The sequence below is a fragment of the Aotus nancymaae genome, unplaced genomic scaffold (assembly GCF_030222135.1).
Source record: "Aotus nancymaae isolate 86718 unplaced genomic scaffold, 86718_ANA_hifiasm-v0.15.2.pri h1tg000072l, whole genome shotgun sequence".
NCBI classification, from domain to species: domain Eukaryota; kingdom Metazoa; phylum Chordata; class Mammalia; order Primates; family Aotidae; genus Aotus; species Aotus nancymaae.
In genome coordinates, this window is record NW_026988487.1 from 2783109 (window position 1) to 2805797 (window position 22689).

Consider the following 22689-nt stretch of genomic DNA (forward strand, 5'->3'; position numbering starts at 1 on the left):
CTTTTTTTTTTTTTTTTTTTAAGATGGCGTTTTTGTTCTGTTGCCCAGGCTGGAGTGCAATGGTAAGATTTCAGCTCACTGCAACCTCCACCTCCTGAGTTCAAGTGATTCTCCTGCCTCAGTCTCCCGAGTAGCTGGGACTACAGCCATGAGCCACCATGCCCAACTAATTTTCATATTTTTAGTAGAGATGAGGTTTCACTACGTTGGTCAGTCTGGTCTTGAACTCTTGACCTCAGCTGATCCACCCACCTTGGCCTCCCAAAGTGCTGAGATTACAGGCGTGAGCCACCGTGCCCGGCCCATAGGTGCTCCTGATCTCCCTTTTGTTTCCATAACTAGGAGGGTAGTGAGATTTTTTTTTCAAGGAGGAAACTGAAATCCGAACATGGCCAAGATCTGGGTGCTAGGATGGGCTTTGCAGACACCTCCAACCACCAACTCTGTGCTCCAGGGTCTTGATGTCTGGGAATAAAGAAATGGAGGGAACAGGCAAGGGGTAAGCAGGGGGATAGGTGGCATACTTTTTGGGTTGGGAAGCATATTATTTGGACTTTCCAAGGTTTCTAGGGCAAGACAAGTTTGGTCCTAGTACATGGATGGGTACACAGATATGAGTCCATTTCACCACTCTTCTATTTATTACCTTCTACGGAACTTTCTTGAACTCTACTGTACACCAGGAATTCAGAGAAGAAACCATAATCCCTGCCTGCAGAGCTCATAAGCCCATGGAGCCACTCACAGTCTAGTGGTGTCTATATTGTTGAAGATGCAGCTGTTTGTTTATGAGTGTCAGTGTGTGTCTGTGCTCATGAATGTGTGTGTGCTTGTGTGACTGTATACATGTGAGGGCTTGTGCAGACATGACTACCTGCATACATGCATACCTGCATACGTGCATGTGTGAATGTGTAGGTATGCACGTTTGCATGTCTGAGTCACATATGTGCGTGTGCATGCCTGCAGAGATGCATGTGTAAGACAGGTCAGCACGAGTGAATGGAGAACAGTGTGGGCACACGTAAGTGCACGAGCACACCTACAGGTGAGCCTGAGAATGTGTATTCCTATGCGCTGTGTGCACACCTGCGACCCCTTCAAACCCCTCATTTGAGAATCAAATGTCGAAATGGACTCCACCTTGAATGTCCATGGCCGAAGTCAGGCCGCCAGCGCCCTTCCCCTCCCCCTAGGACTCTGCCCAGGGACCTTCTTCACTAGGAAGTGGAGAGGTGGGCACAGGGGTGGAGATGGGGTGATGGACAGAGATGAAGGGCAGGGAGGGCAAGCGGGCATTCTTACTGATAGGGGCCAGGTAGGGAGCGAGGCTCCAGGGAGAAGGTGAAGCCAGAGGCGGAGGCAGATGGGTAAGAGAGTGAACCCTGCGGCGGGCCGCAGCCGGAGAGAACGGGAACCGCAGTGGGGACGCCCTGGTCCCTGGGCCCACAGCATCCGGGACGGACGCGCAGTAGCGCGGGCCAGGAACTGGGTACCAGGGCGGGATGGGTGAGAGGTTCTAAGGAACAGGGCGGGGAGAAGTGGCAGCGGGGTGCGGGGAACCGCACGCCCTCCCTTTGCCTCCGCTCCCCACCCCGAGGCGGCGGGGCGGGCGGGCGCGGTTCCGGGGGTGGGCGCGCTGGGCGGGGCGGAGGCGGGGCCGCCGCACTGGCTTCACCCAGCCCCTCCCGCCCGCAGCCAGAGCGAGCCGAGCCGCGGCCAGCTCCGGCGGGCGCGGGGTGCGCTGGAGCAAGGCGCAGCGCAGCCCCATCCGTCCGCAGAGCGGACTGAGCTGGAAGCCTAGCGCTGCCGCGAGAGGCGAGCAATGGGGGCAGGTGCCACCGGCCGCGCCATGGACGGGCCGCGCCTGCTGCTGTTGCTGCTTCTGGGGGTGAGTGTTAGCCCGAGGGGGCCCGCTCCCTTTCCCGGGATCAGAACTCCGAGGGGAGCGGGGCGCCGCCACCCAGGAAACAGAACAGAGCGTTGGGGTCCCAGATGCTGAGGGTGGGTGGTGGGAGAGGCGCTCTGATGCCGGGACCACGAAGGAGGGTCTAGGGTTCTCGGAGCGCAGAGGCGACCCTGAGTCCTAGGGTGGAGATGCGGGCAAGACCGGAGCACGGATGCCGGTCCTCAAGTACCGTGGGGGGCGGTGAGGGAGCTGGGAGGGGTCTTTCAGGAGGGGGGCATGGGGCTCTCGGATGCCCGGGTTCTTCAGAAGAGGACACTCCAGTGCCGGGATCCTGGACGGACTTTCCCCTCAGCATCTCTGTCTCTGGAGAGTCGCGGGATGGAACCTAGGCGAGAAAAGGAGGGAGAACGGGAAGCGGACTAGAGATGTGAGGGGCGAGCTCGGCTGCGGCGGGGAGCCCGGGACCAGGGGATGGAACAATGGAGGAGGTCGGAGGGACTGGAGGCAGGGGGGACCCGGCAAGGACAATGGGGACTGGCCAGACAATGGGGGGGAGGGGTGTCGGAGGGAGAGGTTGGGGAGCGGGAGAGCGGTGGACGAGAAGTGGGTTAGAGAGGGCAGAAGAGGGGCGACAGCCAGGGCTGCAGAGAGATGGAAGCAAAAGGAAAGCGGACGGAGCGGGGCGCGCACCCTAAAGTGATCGGGGCCCATTGAGGGACAGTAAGACGAGGAGACCGGAGGCTTGGACATTTCCCGCGCCTGTCCCCGCGCTCCTGCTCGTGGACTCGCCCAGTCCCGGAATTGTGGCTGGGATCTAAGGCTGGGAGGGGAGCACCCACTTCGCCAGGTCGAACCCTCTCCCCAGGTTCCCCCACGGCCGGCGGGCTCCTCCGACGCGCGTGTTCTCATGGCTTGAAGCAGCGCGGCGGATCGCGAGGGATGGAGCGGGTGTGCCCGGACCCCGGCTGGCGGCGGCTACGTCTCAGGGTGCGGAGCGCCCGGGCGCACTAGGCGGGGACGCGTCCCGGCAGCGCGCAGCTCTGGCCGCGCAGGAGGGAGGCAGCCGGCAGGGGGCGCTGCGGGGAGAGGCAAGTGCCGTCTGCTGCAGCCTGCGAGTCTGGGGCTGCGCTCCACCCACCGAGATGCGCGACCCGAGCGCCGCGCCCACCGCGCTCCGTGGGCTCCCGCGCCTCGAAGGGTCAGGATCGTGTCTGCGCCTCGCCTGGCTCTCGGTGCAAGCCGCTGGGTACCTAACGAGATGGGGGCGCCGGGACGCCTCGGATTCTGTCGCGCGGTGTCCTGAGCCACCAACTCGGCCAAGGTCGGCGGGTCCTCCGGGCAGTCCGACGAGATTGTCAGGTGTGGCCTGCTGTGTGGCTATGAACCGAATGCCCTGGAAGGTCCGGCCATGGAGCAGGCGTCTTCACTCTCCTTGCCAGCATCTTTCATCTGAGCACTGCGCCCCAAATCCCAGTTTTACAGATAGGGAGACTGAGGCTCTGAGAGTTTAAACGACTTGGCCAAGATCTCACAGCAAGTTGGGCCAGAGTCGTGGCTAGACTTCCCAGACCTGGTTCCCAGCTCGGCACTCCCCCACCTCTTCAGGGGGCAGCCGCTGTCCCAGCTCGGGGTCAAGGCTGCGTTTCCCAGCAGGGGCGGGGTTGACACCTTCCCCAGAGTCAGGCGGCAGTGGAGCCTGCTGGTAGGGTGGGCAGAGACCCTGTCCGGGCGCGGGCCCCACCCCAAAAGCTCAGCCCCGGTTCTTTGGAGCTGTCGGGACATGTGGCCGCGTCCAGGGATTTGGGAGTGACCGCGGGCAGTCTGCTGACTAACGCTGCCGGTTAGAGACATCGCTCAGATGCGGGTGGGCCAGCGTGGACCAGGAGGGCGGGAAGGAGGGACGGGGTGGTCTCTAGTCCGGATCCCGGAGGGACGACGACGTGGTCTCCCAGTCTGAGCAGGAGCGAGGGTCCCCGCGCGAAGACGCCAGGAAGGAGGGGAGCTGGGCGTGGAGAGCCTGGGCGCTGGAGAAGGTGGACCCGGACCGGAACCTGCCGTCTGCAGCCCCAGCGGCTCCCGCCTCCGCCTCTGCGAGCGGCTGCTCCGTCTGGGCGAGCTGTACACGGTCCGAGTTTCTTCCTGGGCCGCGGCGAGAGAGACAGCGCTGAAACCAGAGCGCGTCCCGGCGGGTCGGCTGGCGGGCCGCGCCGGTAATGGAGGCACTTTGTCATTCAGACGTCTGTAACCAGAGCCGCCGGGCTGGCTAATGCGCCTAATAGGGATGGAGCGAGGGCAGCAAATGGGCGTGCGTGAGCCGCCGGGCTGGGGTGGATGGTGGTTGGGGAGGCAGCTCCGGGGGTGATGGGCCCCCACCCCACTGTACCAGCCCAGTCTGGCTCAAGCGCCTCACTTCCTCCCTGGGGGCCCGGGTGGGGAGGCGGGAATAATCGAATGTGCTGAGTCCCTACTACGTGCTCGCACTGCCCTGGTACTTTCTCTTGAGTTATTTAATACTTATAAAGTCCTAGCAAAGTGAATTTAGTTATTGCCACCTCATAGTTGAGGAAACAGAACCTTCCAGACTTTCAGGCCCGAGACCAGACTCCCCCAGTGAGTCGGTGGTGGCGCCTTTATTGAAAGCCAGGATGCTTAACCTGGGATGTTCTCTTCCTTCCATGTGCCAGGCTCCCTCCTCCCCTACCTTCCAGATCGTGGAAGGAGTCAAGGTGCTAAACTGTCATTAGTCTGAGAGATTAAATCGTGCGCTCTGTCTTTGGCCCCACGCATTTAGAGCCCAGCCCCTGCCAGCTCTCAAGTCTCCAGGCTGCATTGTCTCAGGTCATTAGCTCCTTTTCTCGAAACTCCTCCCCCACCCCACCCCACCCCCGCCCCGTCCGAAGGGAGTGAGGGGTATGTGCTGGTGCCTCCCCTGGGTTTGCATCAACCTCAAAGGTCTTTTGACCTCCAGGTATTTGAAAACCTCTCCCATCCTCATCCCATGGCGGTCACCATGGTCCCATTCACTTACGGAGTCCTTTGCTGAATCTATTGTGAATGGTCAGGGCTGATTACACTGAAACATTCATATGGTTTCAAATACTTTCAACTGTTTTGCTGTTTCTCTCTTTCTTCTAAAAAAACGAAGATTTTTTTTTTTTTTGAGACAGAGTCTCACCCTGTCGCCCAGGCTGGAGTGCAATGGCATGATCTCAGCTCACTGCAACCTCCACTTCCCAGGTTCAAGTGATTCTCCTGCCTCAGCCCCCCAAGTAGCTGGGATTACAGGTGTCTGTCACCACGCCCAGCTAATTTTTTGTATTTTTAGTAGAGATGGGGTTTCATCATGTTGGCCAGGCTGGTCTCGAACTCCTGACTTTGTGATCCTCCCACCTCGGCCTCCCAAAGTGCTGGGATTACAGGCGCGAGTCACTGCACCTGGCCCAAAAATGAAGATACTTAAAAGTCAATTCATCTAAGAATCCTTTCGCCTTAGTTCCTTGTAAGCCTTGAAATGGCCAAAACAAAAACATTACAAAGGTTCTTAAAAATGGGATGAAATCATTCTATCAAATGTGAAATGACTAAGTGTGACACATACAAATTTCAGGCAAATGTGTCTATCATTCCCGTAAATTAATCCTTTTGGATCTGATTTTGGAGCAATTAGTCTGAACGCTAGTCACCCTTCCCTACTTGGCTAAACTCTCCCTTCCTCCCTGGGGTCTCCCTAAGACAAAACACTTCTTTGATAACTAACATTTATTAAATTCCTACTATAGACCAGACATATTTGCATAAATTATTTCACTTAATTCTCCCAGCAATCTGGGCAGTAGACATTACCAACCCAATGTTTTAGGTGAGAAAAACTGAGGTTTAGGGAGATTAAGTAATTTACCCAAAGTAACATACTATTAAAAAGCAGATCTAGGATTTTGCAACATAGGGAACACAAAACAAGCACAGGAAATGCATGGTTACTAATTATCTGACCCCTACTCCAAATGCAAGTTTTAAGAGAGGAGAGAGGACCTCAGGCTGCGGCAGAGAGAACAGGCTTCTTGGCAGGGGCGTTTGCACAAAGCCCCTACACCACCCAAGACCACTGTAGACACACCCCCTCAGCCATCCAGAGCCCAGGTCTCTGCTGACCTCAACTAACTGGAACACAGCCAATGGCCACAAAGTAGACCTTGGAGGACAGAAAAGAAGGGTCCCAAAGTACCTAAGCACCTTACGCACTCGTGTAATACGGCAATCCTATGATGCAGGTACTATCATGATTATCTAATTATGAGGAAACTGAGGCACAGAGCTCCAAACCTGACCCAGGTCGAGTGAGGAGCCAGGATTCAGACTGGCGCGAGAGCTCACACATTGTACTCAGAGGTCTGCCTCCTGGTCTCCTGGTTCGGATCCTATTTACATACCTTTTTACCAAGGCGAGTTCCACTGTTTCTTTCTTCTTTATTTTTTTTTCCACAACATCTGCCTCCCGGGTTCAAGTGATTCTCCTGCCTCAGCCTCCCAAGTAGCTGAGATTACAGGCATGCGCCACCACACCCAGTTAATTTTGTATTTTTAGTAGAGATGGGGTTTCTCCATGTTGGTCAGGCTGGTCTCGAACGCCTAACCTCAGAGAACGCCACCTGCCTTGGCCTCCCAAAGTGCTGAGATTACAGGCGTGAGCCACTGCACCAGCCAAGTTCCAGTTTCTGATGATTCAATTAGACCTTAAATAAATTAGAATGGTGGGGGAAGGGCTGCTTCAGGTCACACTCTGGTAGCAGCAAGAAGTGACAACTGATACCTTGACAGGAAGACAGGAGACAGAAAAACTATATTTAAAAAAAAAAAAAAGCTGATGGGAGAACGCAGAAAGACGAAGGTATCGTAATTTGGGAAAAGAACACAAGAGTTTCCCTGCATTGCAGACCAGAATAAGCGATGGTGTAAATACAGAGTCCCTGAGTCATGGGAAGCCATGAAGGTTTGCTCCAGAGACAGGGAAGGGTGCAGCCACCATGGTGAAAAGGAAAAATGATTAGAGCAGCAAAGCCTTGGCAGTTGGGAATCTCGGCTATCCGACAGTTGCTCTCCCAGAGTTCTGGTTAATTGAGGTCATACAGTATTTTCATGTATTTCAATTCCACATGTGCATGCATTGGGTCCCTACTGTGTGCCAGATCCTGCATCAGGCCCTGGGGCAATCCAGCTCCCCCTCAGGGAGCTGACAGTCCAGTGAGGGAGTCTATACAGTTCAGGCCAGACAAGAGCAGAGAGAACTGGAGAACAGGCTGGATGTGTAACATGGCAGCCCCACCTAATCTGCGGGCGCTGGGTGCAACAGGACCACTTCCTCGAGGAAGTGACACTGAAGCAGAGCCCTAAAGGATGAAAAGAAATCAGAACAGGCCCTTCTGGAATGCTGCCTCTTGAGGCAAAGCCTGCATCTGGGACCCCGAGGCTCCTGGTCTGCAGATGTTCCCAGCACTGAGTGCTGCTGCCGCCTGGGAGGAGGGGCAGCAGCACCAAGGTTCTCAGCCCCACACCTTAACCGCCCCCACCCCCGCCTGCAGCCTGTGCCTGTCCTGCTGGTCTCATGGGGACCACAGGCTCCCGCCTGGGTTGATCCAACCTGTCTATCCCCCTGCCTCCTCTGTTTCCTTCCCCACCAAACCTTGGTGAGACCACAGGTTATTTTAACAGACTGGAGGGAAAGGAGTGTCTTGGCCATAATCTGGCCAATGTGGAAGATGCAGAATGCCCACAACAAGCTTGTAAAGCTTCCCTCTGGTCCCACCACCCCAGAGCCATACTTCTCTGCATCAAATGAGGGCTACTTGGTCTGGAGCCAGCAAAGCAGGCTTTGGAGTTTTATTAGACATTAAGTTTTTTTTTAAGGAACAGAAATATAAAGCAAGCCTCCAGCAGCCCCTCCCCCTCCCCCCCCCGGGAATCTGGTGTTAAATTGTTCCATCCATGAGCAAAGATGCTTCAGTGGCAGGAACCTGATTCCCCTTTCCCTTGGTTTCAGCGCTGTTCCCAGTGGCCACATAGGGGAGGGGGAGGGCTGGTTGCTGGAAATCAAACCCCAGAAGGGCAGGGCTGCTGGGTAGTGAGAGCAGCCACCATCACATCATTGATAACTGTTCTGTTTCTCCTCATCCTGGTGCCAGACTCTTTGCCAAACAGCTGGTCCTTAGCCCTGGCACCAGGCTGTCGCCATTGCTGTAGAGAGATGAAGACTCAGAGGGAAGTTGGGCAGGCAAGACCCCCAGTGCAGAGTCAGGATTCGAACACAAGACCCTAGCCCTCTGCTTTCTGCTCTTGGGCATGGACACCTCGCATTTATTATTTAACATGTGAAATTAAGGACCTGGAGGAGGGCCCTGCTGGCCTTTGTTCGAGAAAGGCCCTCCTCTGGGTAGATGCGGCCCTGCAGGTGCAAAGCTTAGCGAATGGAGTTTGGGTAGGTTTCAGCTCTGCTTGCCCCGTTGGCTGGGAGCCCTGTGCAAGCTGCGGCCTGTCCAACCATTCACGACATCCCTGCTGGAAGGCCCTCTGCTGGGCCTCAGGCCGCCTTCCCATGTGGTGTATCCTTGGGATTCCAGGAGTTGCTGTCACCCAAGATGAACTTTGCAGAAGGTCAGCAGCCAAAGCTCTGACCTCACACCCGCAGCAGCCTGCATGGGCACACTGTCCCTCATTTGCCTTTCTCCCTGTCAGCTTTGATGTGCCTAATGCCTCCCTGGTGAGCTCATCCCAGCCCAGGTGGTTCTAATAGAAGGCAGTAGGAGGGGGGTGTTTGATTCCCCGGAAGAACCCTCCCCTTTCTCTTGCCAGTCTGACCCTCTGATCTCCCTCCATCCAGGTGTCCCTTGGAGGTGCCAAGGAGACATGCCCCACAGGCCTGTACACACACGGCGGTGAGTGCTGCAAAGCCTGCAACCTGGGCGAGGGTGTGGCCCAGCCTTGTGGAGCCAACCAGACCGTGTGTGAGCCCTGCCTGGACAGTGAGTAGAGGGTAGCGGGCAGGAAGAGGGGAGAAAAATGGGAGGGAGGAGAGGGGAGAAGAGGAAGGGGTCTGGGGAGGAGCATGCCCAGCAGAGGCCTTATTAGTGGGCAGGCTCCCCTGCCCACCACTGTAAGGTCACTGGAAGTGGGTCTGACCCAGTATAGGAGGCAGATGGGAGAAGCTGAGAATGGAGAAGGGAAGTGTGCAGAGGGAGGAGGGGAACCCCATGGGGGATCTCCAGGGGGTGCCCATTCCCAGCTCTGAATTAGCCAGAGACCTGGTAGAAGAGTGTGGCCAGGCAGGGAGGAGTAGCTGATGCTAGGACCAGCTAAAAATATCATCTGCACTGCAAAATCAATGGCTGCCACTTACTCTCGCTGTGTTTGGGGGAAGGGAGAGGAGGATCAAATCCTGGCTGCCCTGGAGACTGACCTTGGGGGATCCTGGGGCTGTGGCTTCTCCTTCCTACAAGGCCAACACTTCTCCAGCTTTGACCAGGAAGCAGAATTTTCCTGAAGCAATAGGGATGGGGATCAGGGCGCTATGAGGATGTCCGTACTGTGGGGTGACAGAGGGGAGTGGAGGGGAGACAGGGAGCTGTGCCCATTCCTGCCTGGGATTTCTTTCTTTCTTTCTTTTTTGAGAGGGAGTCTTGCTCTGTTGCCCAGGTCGGGAGTGCAGTGGCATGACCTGGACTCACTGCAACCTCCACCTCCTGGGTTCAAGCGATTCTCATCCCTCAGCCTCCTGAGTAGCTGGGACTACAGGTGCACACCACCACCCCTGGCTAATTTTTGTATTTTTCGTAGAGATGGGGTTTTATCATGTGGACCAAGCTGGTCTTGAACTCCTGGCCTCAAGTGATCCACCTGCCTGGGCCTCCCAAAGTGGTGGGATTAGAGGCGTAAGCCACCATGCTCAACTCTGCCTGGGATTTTTTTCCGAAAGGGAGAGAATCTCATCTTCCAGGGCTAGTGGGTCTGGGCCCCTTGGCCCCAGTCTTGTCCAGGGTCTGAATCTCCTCGTGCTTTTGAGTCAGTCCCCCAAGTTCTAGTTGCTGCCTTTGGGCTGTGGGCTCCCTGCCCTTTTCCTGATGCCTGCCAGTCATATTTTGCCTTCTACCTGGCACTCAATGCCCACCTGGAGGGCTCAAGGGAACCATACTCAGATTATTCTTTAATCCTTGGGAATAAGGGGATAGCCACCTGCATCCCTCGTGTTTCCTCTGGATGCCCCCCGAGTCCATCTGTCCTTCAGGCAACCCCAACTCTTGGTGTGCGCCAGACACGCTGTTTTCCCATCTCTGTGATTGTGGATCTTGTAACCCCATTCCCCAGTCAAGAGATGCCTGGGCGTGTGTGTGGAGGGGGACATTCTCCAATGCCTTTGCCATCTTGCTGTCTGGCCACCTGCTCTGGTCCTGGCCTAACAGAGTTTCCATTCTAGGGCAGGGGTGGCCAACCATCAGCTATCCTAGAACCTCCAAATCTGCCTCTCTCGCTTCTGAGACTCCAGCTGGGGGCTCTTCTCCTGGGACCTAAATGATGGGAACCCTCTCCCTTCAGTCAAAGGATCTTCAGCAGGAATTGGGGTGAAGGAGACCAGGAGAGGAAGTTCCAGAATCTCTGGAAGAGAAGGGAGGCAGGCAGAGAGGTGGCTTTGAGAATCCTCCCTCCCACTTCCTCCTCTCCCCTCCCTTTTCCCCATCCTTCCCTATCTCCCCCTCCTCCATCTCCAGCTGCGTTAACAGGCTGCCTTTACAAGCCCACTTTATGGGATGGAGACCCCAGTGGACTTTCCCTCTATCCTTAAAACGTTTCCACAAGGAAACCTATTAAGCCTCTGCCTTCATTCTCTGCCAAAAAAGACCACACTTTTCACACTGCCTAAAACCCTCTCCCAGGAGTTTTCTGCTAATTTTCTGTGTTTTGCCATGAGCAGGGTTCTCCTCTTCCCCTCCTGTGTGACTAGGCCCGCCCTCTGTCACACGCCAGCCAGCTAAGACCCTCTTGTTTGTATAGATCAGACGCCCTGCCTTGGCTGTTTGTGTTTCTTTCTGCTGTCTGACCGTGTTCCTACCACCAAAGTTCACTGTCCTGATCGCTGCCCACCCCCACGGGGCCCAATCTTTATATGATCCCAACTATGTGCCAAGGCTTTATGGCTGAATTTCATTTATTCCTCAGAACCCTGTGACTGCAGATATTTCTCCTTATTTTTACAGAGAAAGAAAAAGCTCAGAGAGGTTAAGTAAAACACCCAAAGACACACAGCTAATAAGTAATGGAAGTGGATTTTGAATCCAGATCTGCCTGCTCCTAGGAAAAGAGATTTTCTGTGTTTTGCCATGAGCAGGCTTCTCCACTTCCCCTTCTGTGTGACTAGAAGGGGAATTCTTGGCAGGGTTCCTCTGTCAGAACGGATTTGAAACTAAAGTATCTCTCCAGGCCCTTCTTCCTGGGTCTTTTCGTCTCTCCTCTACCCCCATTTCTTGTTTCTTTTCTTCTTCTTCTTCATTTTTGAGCCAGTGTCTCGCTCTGTTGCCCAGGCTGGAGTCCCAGTGGTGCAATCTTGGCTCACTGTAACCTCTCCCAAGTAGCTGGGATTACCAGCGTGCACCACCATGCCCAGCTAATTTTTGTATTTTTTGTAGAGATGGAGTTTCACCATGTTGGCCAGGCTGGTCTTGAACTCCTGGCCTCAAGCAATCTGCCCACCTTGGCCTCCCAGAGTGCTTGGATTAAAGACGTGAGCCACCATGCACAGCCTCTGTCCCCAATTCTACCTCTTTCGCTTCTCTCTGGCTTCTCCTTCTTTGTCTCCCCTTCCCCCGGCCACAACCCCCAAGCCAGTGAACCCTTGCTCTGTCTTGTCTCTGATGCCTTTGAATAGTGTTGAGACCCCCGCAGGCCTCGGTTCCCCCCAATGGCACTTTAGCCTTTCTGCTTCTACTTCCACATTCTGAACAATCTATCCTCCCCTGGTTCTCAGGTTCCTAAATCTATGCTCTTCCTGTCCTTGGAGCAAGGATAGGTCCTGCCAGATCCAGGTTGGCACAGAGTTTTCCACCCAAGGCTGGAAGGGGCAAAGAAGATCTGGCCCTGCTCCTTCCCCTCCCTGAAAAAGGAGGCGAGGACCCTGGCATGCTCCCCTCCTTCTCCTTATTCTGGAGTGCACATCCACTAATCAGAAAACATAAGTGAAGAATGAGCTTGGACATCTCCCTTGCATGCTGGCCGAAGGGGCAGAGGACTGCATGTGCAGATCTCAAAAGGGTTATCATGTACAGTTGTGCAGTTTGTGTACTGATCAACAATATCCATCTGAGAGAGCAAATGTGGGGCTAGGAGGCAGCTCCCTAGCTTCAGTGGCTCCTGCCTTACCTGAACCCTCTTGCCTACAGATCCGTCCCCACCCTCAGGAGCCAAGCCCTTCAGCAGCGCGTGGGTAGCGCCATGGGTGGGAAATTCTTCTGTCTAACCCTGGTCACTCCCATTCAGGCCGCACCTTAGCCCACACCTATGTGGAGAGGATCTGAAGGCAGATGATGCGCCAGAGGCTCCCTAGGGGAAGGCCTACCTTGCCTGGACTGGGTTAGCAGCCCAGCTCTGGCTGGCGGGGAGGGCTGGGTGGGAACCACGTTCAGATTATTCCTTAATCATGCTGGGAACACAAACAGGCCTGGGATTTCTCAAAGAGAATTTGCTGAGAAACTTACCGGCACCAGCTCGGTTATCCCGGAAAGTCTCCGGGCTAGTGCTTCTGGGGCCTGGAGGATGGGGCTCCAGGCCTCCTCCCCCTTTCCCAGTTGGCTGCCACCAACTTTCACAGGCTGGGGGTCAGGGTCCATTGGAAGAGGGTGGGAGTCGATGAGAAGACCAGGCTGCAGGAAGGAAGTCAGCGTCCTGACAGGCCATGGGAGAGGGAGAGACTCCAGCTCCTGCGTCCGGGGCGCCCAGAGAGCAGACGACTAAATCTGGTGTCCGCTGCGCACAGGCGTGACGTTCTCCGACGTGGTGAGCGCGACTGAGCCGTGCAAGCCGTGCACCGAGTGCGTGGGGCTGCAGAGCATGTCGGCGCCTTGCGTGGAGGCCGACGATGCCGTGTGCCGCTGCGCCTACGGCTACTACCAGGACGAAACAACCGGGCGCTGCGAGGCTTGCCGCGTGTGCGAGGCGGGCTCCGGCCTCGTGTTCTCGTGCCAGGACAAGCAGAACACCGTGTGCGAGGAGTGCCCCGACGGCACGTACTCTGACGAGGCCAACCACGTGGACCCGTGCCTGCCCTGCACAGTGTGCGAGGACACCGAGCGCCAGCTGCGCGAGTGCACGCGCTGGGCTGACGCCGAGTGCGAGGGTGAGCGCGGCTCCGGGGCGGGGGTTGGGGGGCGCGGGGGTGGGCTGGGTGCATACGGAAGGGCACCTTCTGGGGGTCAACAAGGACCCCGCCTGGCCTGCTGGGGCAGCTCTGTGACCTTGAGGCAGCGTGCACCTTCCCTGAGCCTCAGGTCCTTCCTGAGGGAGAAAGTTGTTCCCGATTCTTTGTCTCACCAAAGAACCCTTCTCACTATTTCCTTCTTTGGGCTAAGTGTTTGGAAAGTGGGCGTTCTTAGCGTCCCAGGCCTCGGGTACTACATTGTAACTCATCCTCCGGGGCTCATTTCTCTGTGGCTGCCAGCTAGTGATTAGATGGACAGCAAGCAACTTGAAGATGGCCACTGCCCCCAGGGCACAGAACAGGAGGGGTCTGATCCTTGAGGCAGCCTTTCTGAACTGGAAGGGCAGCCTGAGGACCCTCAGGAGCTGGGACCCTTTGACTCTGAGCCCTGGTCTAGGTCCATGGTGGGTTTTGGCTGTGGGACCTGAGGTGGAACTCACCCTGTCCTTATCTGATGCTAGGGAGTCCACTCCTGTCTCTGGGCCGCAGTTTCCTCACTGGTCATGCGGTTACCAGGGTTGGTGTGGGTTAGGGAACACACAGTAGGGCTGGCCCACTTGAACTTGCTCTGTCTAGGGGAGTGGTCAGCAGTGTTCTGCAGTTTAGTGAAGGACGAGGAGGCGCAGGGAACACTAAGGGTGGCAGGCCTGGGGCTCAAAAGCTTGAGGACAAGGCAGAATATGCTTGGGGCTGTCAGCTCCAGGGGTGATGGGAGCCAGGTGTGCCCATCTTAGCCAGACACAGGCCCCAAGGAGATGGGGTGGTTCTTGGGATGAGAGAAGGAAGCCCCATGGGAGCCAGGGCAGACCTATTTTTGTCTCTGGTTGGTGATGTCCGTCTCGGGGGAGACAGGTGGGCTTTTCCACTATGGGAGAGGCTGGCAGTGCCTTTACATCCTACCCATCATCCTGTGGCCATGCACACACTGAGTTATTTCCCTTTGAGACCTAACCTTCATCCTCAGGTTGCCTTTACCCTGAGCAGGCAGCACAGCACCTCCTGCAGTGAGCCCCTAGTTTGATGGGAGAGACAGCCTTTGCCCCAGTCTAATGAGAGAGATGGTCCCAGCACTTGGTTTCCAGCTGAAGGAGAGGCAGCCCTCACTTTAGAGATTCCCCATCCTGATGGGGGCAGCAGAGCTTCTGCCTCAGTCAGTACCCAGATCTCCTGCCCCTGGGGACCCTCCAGTCTGACAGTGGCTCCAGCAACCCACACCTACCTTCCAAGTCCGGCGATCTCTGGCTCTAGGAGCTCAGGATGGGGAGGGCTATTATGCTGGGCATTGAGCTTGGCCAGGTTGAGCATGAAGCTTCCTGCCTTGGGGAAGGGGGTGGAGAAAGAATGAGGAGTAGGATGTGGTGGTTCTGGTGGCAATTGCCATGGGCCAGGAGACAGGCAAGTGGCATCAGGCACCAGGCAGAGCACAGGGAGGGTTTTAGCAGCCAGGTAGCAGGCAAGCAGGCAGCACATTTCTGTGGGCAAGTCCAGGCCAGCCAGCGGAGGGGTTGGGGGGACCCAGGGGTGCGGCTAGAGCAAAGAAAGGTGGTGGCTGGGGGAGGAGCAGGCTCTGCCTTTTGGGGCATTCACAGATTCCTCCCAGATACCAGCTCACTTTCCCAGCCACCCTGAAGGAGGAGGGTGCTCCTGAGGGCGTGTTCGTCCAGGACCCTGTTCCCCTTTCAGCTTCAGGCTCTGAAGGGTTAAATGTCAGCTCTGGGACAACCGACCATTTCAGGAAATGGAATTTGATCCTTGGTTTGGTTGCCCCCTCACCTCCAGCATACCATACTGTCCCGCATGTACGTTTCAGGTGTCAACATGGTGACTCACCCACCCTCAGGGCAGAAGGGCTCCCCCCAGCCCCAGTGAAATTCAGGTTGGGTAGGGGTAACCTGGTCCCTCCTTCCAGCCCGGAAATGACTGTCAGGACCTGCTAAGGGCTTAGTGGGTTGGAATGCTAGTGGACACGGCCACATCTGGATCTCATCCCCCCACCCCGGTCAGAGGGGGTTGGAGAGATGAGGGCAGCTCCCTGAGAGTCAGTGCCGCCTCTGGTCTGGCCACGCCTTGCCACCCTCCCAGCCCTCCCCTACCATGCTCTGATCTAGGTGATGGTCTCATTCACCGGCACCCAACCATGCACACTCCTTCAGCCTCTGGCTTGGGGTCGGTCTGAGCTGAGCTGTGTCTCCAGCCTCTGGGCTTGGGCTGCCCCCCAGCTTGCTCAGTCCCCTGGCAGAGCAAGAGAAGACCCTCCCCAGTCCAGCACTCCACCTGGGGCTGCCAGAAGACAGGGCTCCGTCTCCTTCACTCCCTCCACCCCTCCCAGGACTGAGACGGGAAGGGTGGGATGGGGTGGCAGATGGCAACCCCTCACCGCTGGCATCCAGATGGATTCCAGATTCATATCTGGGGGATTTGCCCCTCAGAAGGTGCTGAAAATCGGCCTTTGAAGCATTTTCATCTTGAGTGGAAGAGGTCAGAAGATGGGTGGGCAGCTTCCACTCCTGCTTGGGTGGGCAAGTGGGGGTTGGGTGGGCAGAGCTGGGAGCAAGGTACCCTCCCCTTCACCCCACTGGCATGTCCTGTCTGCTTTCCCTCCCTGCCTCAGGCATGGGAAGCGAGGAGGGACGGGGCAGGGAACTTTGCCCAGACAAGTATCCCCAGGCTGTCCAGAGCCCACAACCCCTAGCACTGCCCCTGGCTGTGTGGCAGAATGGAAAATCCCACCCACCAGTGCCAGGAAGGGCTGGGTCCCCTGCCAGGGAGGCTGGCAATGCCCACTTAGCATGAGAGGTTCTAGGTGGGTGGCAAGTCACAGTCAGCCTCCTGCTGAGGCAGTGAGCTGGACCTGCCTCATGGGCCCCCTCTCCACACTCTCTCTGCTTTCTGACCAAGGAGGGTTGGGGCTACTTGATGCTGTCTTCTCTGGGTGGGAGGATCAGGCTGGGTGGGAGGTTCAGGCTAGGTGGGAGCCAGGCGAGACAGGACACAGAGGCTGGCCACTGTCCAAGGGCTGACTGGAGGGAGGCAATGCAGCTGCCCCACACCCCTCCTCTCCACCCAAGCCTAGAGCCTAGGATGTGAGAGTGGAAAAGTTGGGGAGGGAGAGCTGAGGTGCAGCTCCCAGGGAGGTGGTGTGGGGGAAGCACTTCTCTGACCAGACCTGAATACCCTCTTCTTTCCTTAGGACAGGAGTGACTAGGGTCATCTAGGATAAGCTGGGGCCACAGACACATTTGCCGGAGTGATTCCAGCTCGAGGCCTCTCTGTGGCCAGGCTTCTTTGTGTGTTTGCTCCCATCCAGGCCTCTGGGTACCCAGGGAGATGGAATAGAATTCCAGGACCACAGCCCCAGATGGAAGGGAGCTTTGAGACGGTCTCTTTTAATAGCCCCATTAGATAGATGAGGACACTGAGGTCCTGAGAGAAAAGGGGGCTGGGCCAGAGTCACCCAGCAAGTCAGTGATGGAGCTGAAGCGGATACAGCTCTGTGCGCTTACAGGCCTTGCTCTTCAGCGTCATGACGTCAGACACACAATCCCAGCCCCAACTCTGTGCATAACAGCTGGGCATAAGAGACCTGGAGCCAGGGCGGGGACACGGGAAGAAGGCTGCCCTAGGTCAGACCTAAAAGGGAGGGGCGGGGAAAGTGGGTCCTCACTCCTGTGGCCTTTTCTCCCAGAGATCCCTGGCCGTTGGATTACACGGTCCGTACCCCCCGAGGGCTCAGACATCACAGCCCCCAGCACCCAGGAGCCTGAGGCACCTCCAGAACAAGACATCATAGCCAGCACGGTGGCAGATGCAGTGACCACAGTGATGGGCAGCTCCCAGCCTGTGGTGACACGAGGCACCTCTGACAACCTCATCCCCGTCTATTGCTCCATCCTGGCTGCTGTGGTTGTGGGCCTTGTGGCCTACATAGCCTTCAAGAGGTGAGAGAGGGCATGGTGGGAACGGAGAAGGGAGATGTTTGCCCTCAAGGAAGACTTTGCCTTGACCTTGACCTGAAAACACACACACTCTTTTTTTTTTCTCTTCTTTTCTCTCTTTCTCTTCTCTCTTCGTTTTTTTTTTTTTTTTTTCTTTTTTCTTTTTTTTTTTTTTGAGATGGAGTTTCGCTCTTATTACCCAGGCTGGAGTGCAATGGCGCGATCTCGGCTCACCGCAACCTCTGCCTCCTGGGTTCAGGCAATTCTCCTGCCTCAGCCTCCTGAGTAGCTGGGATTACAGGCACGCGCCTGCATGCCCAGCTAATTTTTTGTATTTTTAGTAGAGACGGGGTTTCACCATGTTGACCAGGATGGTCTCGATCTCTTGACCTCGTGATCCACCCGCCTCGGCCTCCCAAAGTGCTGGGATTACAGGCGTCAGCGACCTCGCCCGGCCCACACACACTCTTTTAACTCAACCCCAAACCAAACTCATCTTCACTCATCATCTGCCGCCCCACTCCAGGGTGCAGCAGCTCAGCAGGAAGTGAGGGGAGAGGACCCACCCTGTCCTGTCCTGTCCTGCCTCCAGCCCCTCCCACTCCTACGCCACACCACTCCCTGACTCCCAACCCCCCACTGCTTATGTCCTCATCCCCCAACCTCCTTCACCCCACCATCACCTGTGTGTGCGTGTGTCTCTTCCCCATCCCTTGTCACACTTGGAATCCAGGAATTTGGGAGGTGCAGGAACTCCCAGAAAGCATTTTAAAGCTTTAAATGCATTTTCCATTTTTACTAAAAAAAAAAAAAATCAAAGTAACACATGCATGTTTAGGAAAATGCACACAAGACCAATATCTTTCAAACAAAAAGTAAAAGTCCCCTTCTATCTCTTCAAATCCTACTCCCCTCCTTACTGGAATCTGTTTGGAATGGATCCTTCCCATTGCCAACTACTTTCTGCGTGTCTTTTACAAACATGTATATAAACCTTTTATAATGACATGTAAACACAGAGGGCTTTTTAGGTATCAGTGGGATCACATTGTACATATTCCATAGCTTACTTTTTCCACTCAGTCTCCCTCAGGAGACCTTTCCTCAGGAATGTAGATTAGCTGATCGTTTGTAACCACTCATTCAATAGTATGGATGGATGGTAATTTATTTAGCCAGTGCCCTATTGATGGACATTTGTTTTTTTTCCAGTTTTTTGTTATTGCTTATAATTGCAGAGGAAATCTTTGTATGTATTACTGCCCACATGTGGGAGTATTTTAGAAGGGTAGATGGGGAGAAGTGGAGTTCCTCAGCACTGCTCATTTCAGGAACATTTACTGAACACTTACAGAGGCCCCCTCTGCCCTCATGGAGCTTTCAGGGTAGGCGGGGGCGGGAGGGGGGGTGAGGGGGTGTTGGGGGGTAGATATGTAAAGAGGAGCCTTAGATGCTGAGGTGGCGGTTAATAGTTGGGCACCTGCCATGCCCCTGGCCCTAGCGTGGCAGAGCGCAGATACCTCAGCTGCATCGGCCATTACAGCCCCTCTCCCCGTGATACCCGGCCTGTCCTCTGCCTCTGCCTCCAGGTGGAACAGCTGCAAACAGAACAAGCAAGGAGCCAACAGCCGGCCGGTGAACCAGACGCCCCCACCAGAGGGAGAAAAACTCCACAGCGACAGCGGCATCTCTGTGGACAGCCAGAGCCTGCATGACCAGCAGCCCCACACGCAGACGGCCTCAGGCCAGAGTGAGCAGGGGCCTGCTGGGGAGCTGAGGCTGAGGAAACAGAAGCGATTAAGATTAGACTCTAGGAAGGACTGGGGGGGGGCGGTGCGCTGGCTCAGCGGTGCCCCTGTAGATGGATGGAGAGGTTGACTGAGGGGCATGGGAGGGAGAGGTCCACTCCAGGGGAGGGACTTGGAAAATGGAGGCTTTTACAAGTTGGAGCATCTAGACTCATCAAGCTAATTGTCCCCCCTGGGGGCTAATTACTGCTAAAGTAGCTGCAATTAGCCTCCTGCCCTGGACTTCTGGGGAACAAGTAGTTAAGTGTGTACCCTAATTAGTGGCCCACAGCCCAGCTCCCGGACCCTTGCTGCAGTTGTCTGGAACTGAGAAGTCCTGTCTCCTCCTTTGCCTCGATTAATTGCTGGTGGGGAAGGGAGGAGGGTTGCGGGTAAGAATTGGGCTGGAGTGACAGGAAGAAGGGACAATGAGTCCCCCCAGGTGCCCCAGCCAGGACCTCGTCTTGGCCCTAGACCTCCAGATGGGGAGGAGCACTGCCTCGGCCCTTCTTGGGCCTTACCCTCATGCCCACTATTGGGGAAAGGGGTTCAGGGGTAGGACCTGACTCTCTTCTGGGTTTTCTGCAGCCCTCAAGGGTGACGGAGGCCTCTACAGCAGCTTGCCCCCAGCCAAGCGGGAAGAGGTGGAGAAGCTTCTCAACGGCTCTGCGGGGGACACTTGGCGGCACCTGGCGGGCGAGCTGGGCTACCAGCCTGAGCACATAGACTCCTTTACCCACGAGGCCTGCCCCGTCCGCGCCTTGCTCACCAGCTGGGCCGCCCAGGACAGCGCCACACTGGACGCCCTCCTGGCCGCCCTGCGCCGCATTCAGCGAGCTGACCTTGTGGAGAGCCTGTGCAGCGAGTCCACTGCCACATCCCCTGTGTGAGCCCAGCTGGGGAGCCCCCGCCCCGCCCCACATTCCGACAAGCGATGCTCCAGCCAATCCCCGTGGAGCCCGCAGCCCCACCCCTGGGGGAGGCCCACCTGGCAGAACTGAGCTCCTCTGGGCAGGACCTCGGAGTCCAGGCCCCCAAACCGCAGCCCTGTCGGTGCAGCCCGTGTGGCCCCCTCACTTCTGACCACAATCCCTGTCTAGCGAGAGACGTGCCCCTGCTGCCCCCCTAGCCCTGCCCCGCCCCCTCACCGTCTCAGGCCACCTGCCCCCTTCTCCCACACTGCTAGGTGGGCCAGTCCCTCCCACTGAAGCAGGTGTCATATCTGGGGGGCTGACACCAGAGATGGTATTGGGGGAAGTGACAAGGCCCCAGAGACTCAGAGGGAGGAACTAAGGAACCAGAGCCATGGACTCTACACTGTGAACTTGGGGAGCAAGGGAGCATCCCAGTGCCCTCAGCCCTCCCTCAGTCCCCCTTACCCCCCACCCCAGCCTAAGATGAAGAGGATCAGAGGCCTGTCAGAGCTGGGAGAGGATTTCAAAGCTCAGCCCACCCCCCTCATATAGATCAGTGAGGCCCAGAGAGAGGCCATGACTCGCCCAAAGCTGCACAGCAATGGGAAGGCCTCTCTAAATGAGGGGCCTCAGGTTTGCCTGACGCCGGGGGGAAGGTGGCAGGTGACCCTCTGGGAAATGGCTCGAAGCCAAGTCAGCTTTGCCTGCCACGTCTCCAGACCCCTGTCTTTCCCCGCTGCCTGCGCACCTGTGGAGATGAGATGCTTGCCTAGGGCCTGGTCAATGATGGAATCAGGTTTGGGGTTTGTGGAAAGGGTGCTGCTTCCCTCTGCCTGTCCCTCTCAGGCATGCCTGTGTGACATCTGTGGCATGGCTCCTGTCTGCTGCCCTCCATCCTGGCACAGCCCCAGAGCCAACACTGGCCTCTAGAATCAGCCTAGGGGTCAGGGACTAAGGACTCCTCACCTTGCAACACAGACGGATGTACACACACACAGGAGGAGAAACCTCATTTTTCTCCATGAGTTCCTTCTCTTGGGCTGAGACCGGATCCTGCCTGGGGCAGCTGCCAGAGAAGCTTCGGAGGGAATTGAGGTCTGCTGGGCTGTCTTCACTCGCCCCCGGGTTTGGCGGGCCAAGGACTGCCGAGGCCAGAGCTGGCGTTTGTTTTTGAGGGCCTGCACGTGGAGGAATGCTCCCCCACCCCCCTTCCCTGCAAGTACGGGGTTGGCTGGGCCCAGAAGGTTGCGATGAAGAAACGTGGGCCAGTGTGGGAATGTGGCAAGAAGGAATTGACTTCAACTGTGACCCGTGGGGATTTCTCCCAGCTCTAGAGGACTCTGCGAAGGACTGTTTTTTCCTGAGCTTGGCCAGAACGGGGCTGTGAGGCCTCGGTGGCCTTTCCACCCACTCCCTGTCCTGTTCTGTTTTGCCTGATGTTGGAATGAGTGTGGCTCCCCTGTATTTAGCATGACAAGCCCCAAGCAGACTGCGCACTGACAGCCACCCCTCCCCAGCCCAGGGTTCCCCCAGCCCTGTGGATGGGACTAGGAGCAATGTAGTAGATGGCAAGTCTTTGACCTCAATCTGTGATGAGGGGAGGAAACTCACCTGTTGGCCCCTCACCTGGGCACCTGGGGAGCAGGGCAGAGTCAGCGTATTTATTTTCCTCCCCAGCAGGTGGGGAGGATATTTGGGGGTTTGCAAGTATGTTTCAGCATGTGTTTCGTTCTGGGGCCCCTTTTTTCTCCCTTTGGGCTGAGATGGAACCCTTCTGGCCCCTCAGCTGGAAACCATGAGCTCCAGACCCCCAGGAACCCTCCTGTTACCTCCCTTCCTTGCCTCCTGTGTAATCATTTCTTGGGCCCTCCTGAAACTTACACATAAAACATAAGTGATGAACATTAAATAGCAAAGAAAGAAAAATAGTGCAAAGAGATTTTCTGGAAGTACACATGGTTTGAGTTGTTTGGGATTGGGTGTGTGGCAGGGACCCAGGTATAATTTCCAATTCGGTCAGTTCCTGCCCTCTTTTCCCCCACACCAAATGGGGAAGTTTTAACAGAAATCCAGCAAGTTCCCATGTGTTGCTACAGAGTTAATTTAAGTGGGGTGGGGAAGGAGTAGGGGCCTTTTGCTCCCAGATCTTGGAGAGGGAAAGTGAAAATGGCCATGCAGGAAGCTGGCCAGCTGTGAAGTTGACCAGATGTCAGAAGTGAAACTGACCACAGGGGAGTCAGAGACTTGCCAGGAGGGCCAGGTCACAACCCCACAGCTCCCAGCCACCCACATGGCCTGAGACACACACACACACACACACACACACACACACACACACACACACACACAGGAGTCAGAGGCTTGCCAGGAGGGCCAGGTCACAACCCCACAGCTCCCAGCCACCCACATGGCCTGGGAGACACACACACACACACACACACACACACGAGATCTGGCTCCAGATTGCTTGGCGGGAGACTGGCTGGCCTGGCCTGGAGTTAGGCAGGCAGGCCCCTCCCTTGCAACTCTCGTGGGCAAGGTCCTGCCAGACTGGCTTCGGGCCCCTCCTGGCCCAGGCCTGGGAGCTCCTAGGGCTGCAGGGCTCCTGGCCCCAGGCCTGTGCCGTCTCTGAGGCTGGCCGGGCAGATGGTCAGAGCTGCTCAGCCCCTGCTGGTTACTTGGCCAACTC

At 56.4% G+C, this 22689-nt stretch overlaps 1 protein-coding gene across 1 annotated transcript; it reads left to right on the plus strand.

The window, feature by feature from the left end:
• Positions 1-1700: 1700 nt before the first annotated feature.
• Positions 1701-21985, plus strand: NGFR (nerve growth factor receptor). The gene is made up of 6 exons (XM_012451809.2): positions 1701-1891; positions 8784-8925; positions 12924-13283; positions 17050-17302; positions 18889-19049; positions 19675-21985. Exons 1-6 carry the CDS (start codon positions 1826-1828, stop codon positions 19974-19976), a joined length of 1284 nt encoding a protein of 427 aa, XP_012307232.1. The 5' UTR covers positions 1701-1825; the 3' UTR covers positions 19977-21985.
• Positions 21986-22689: the final 704 nt, after the last annotated feature.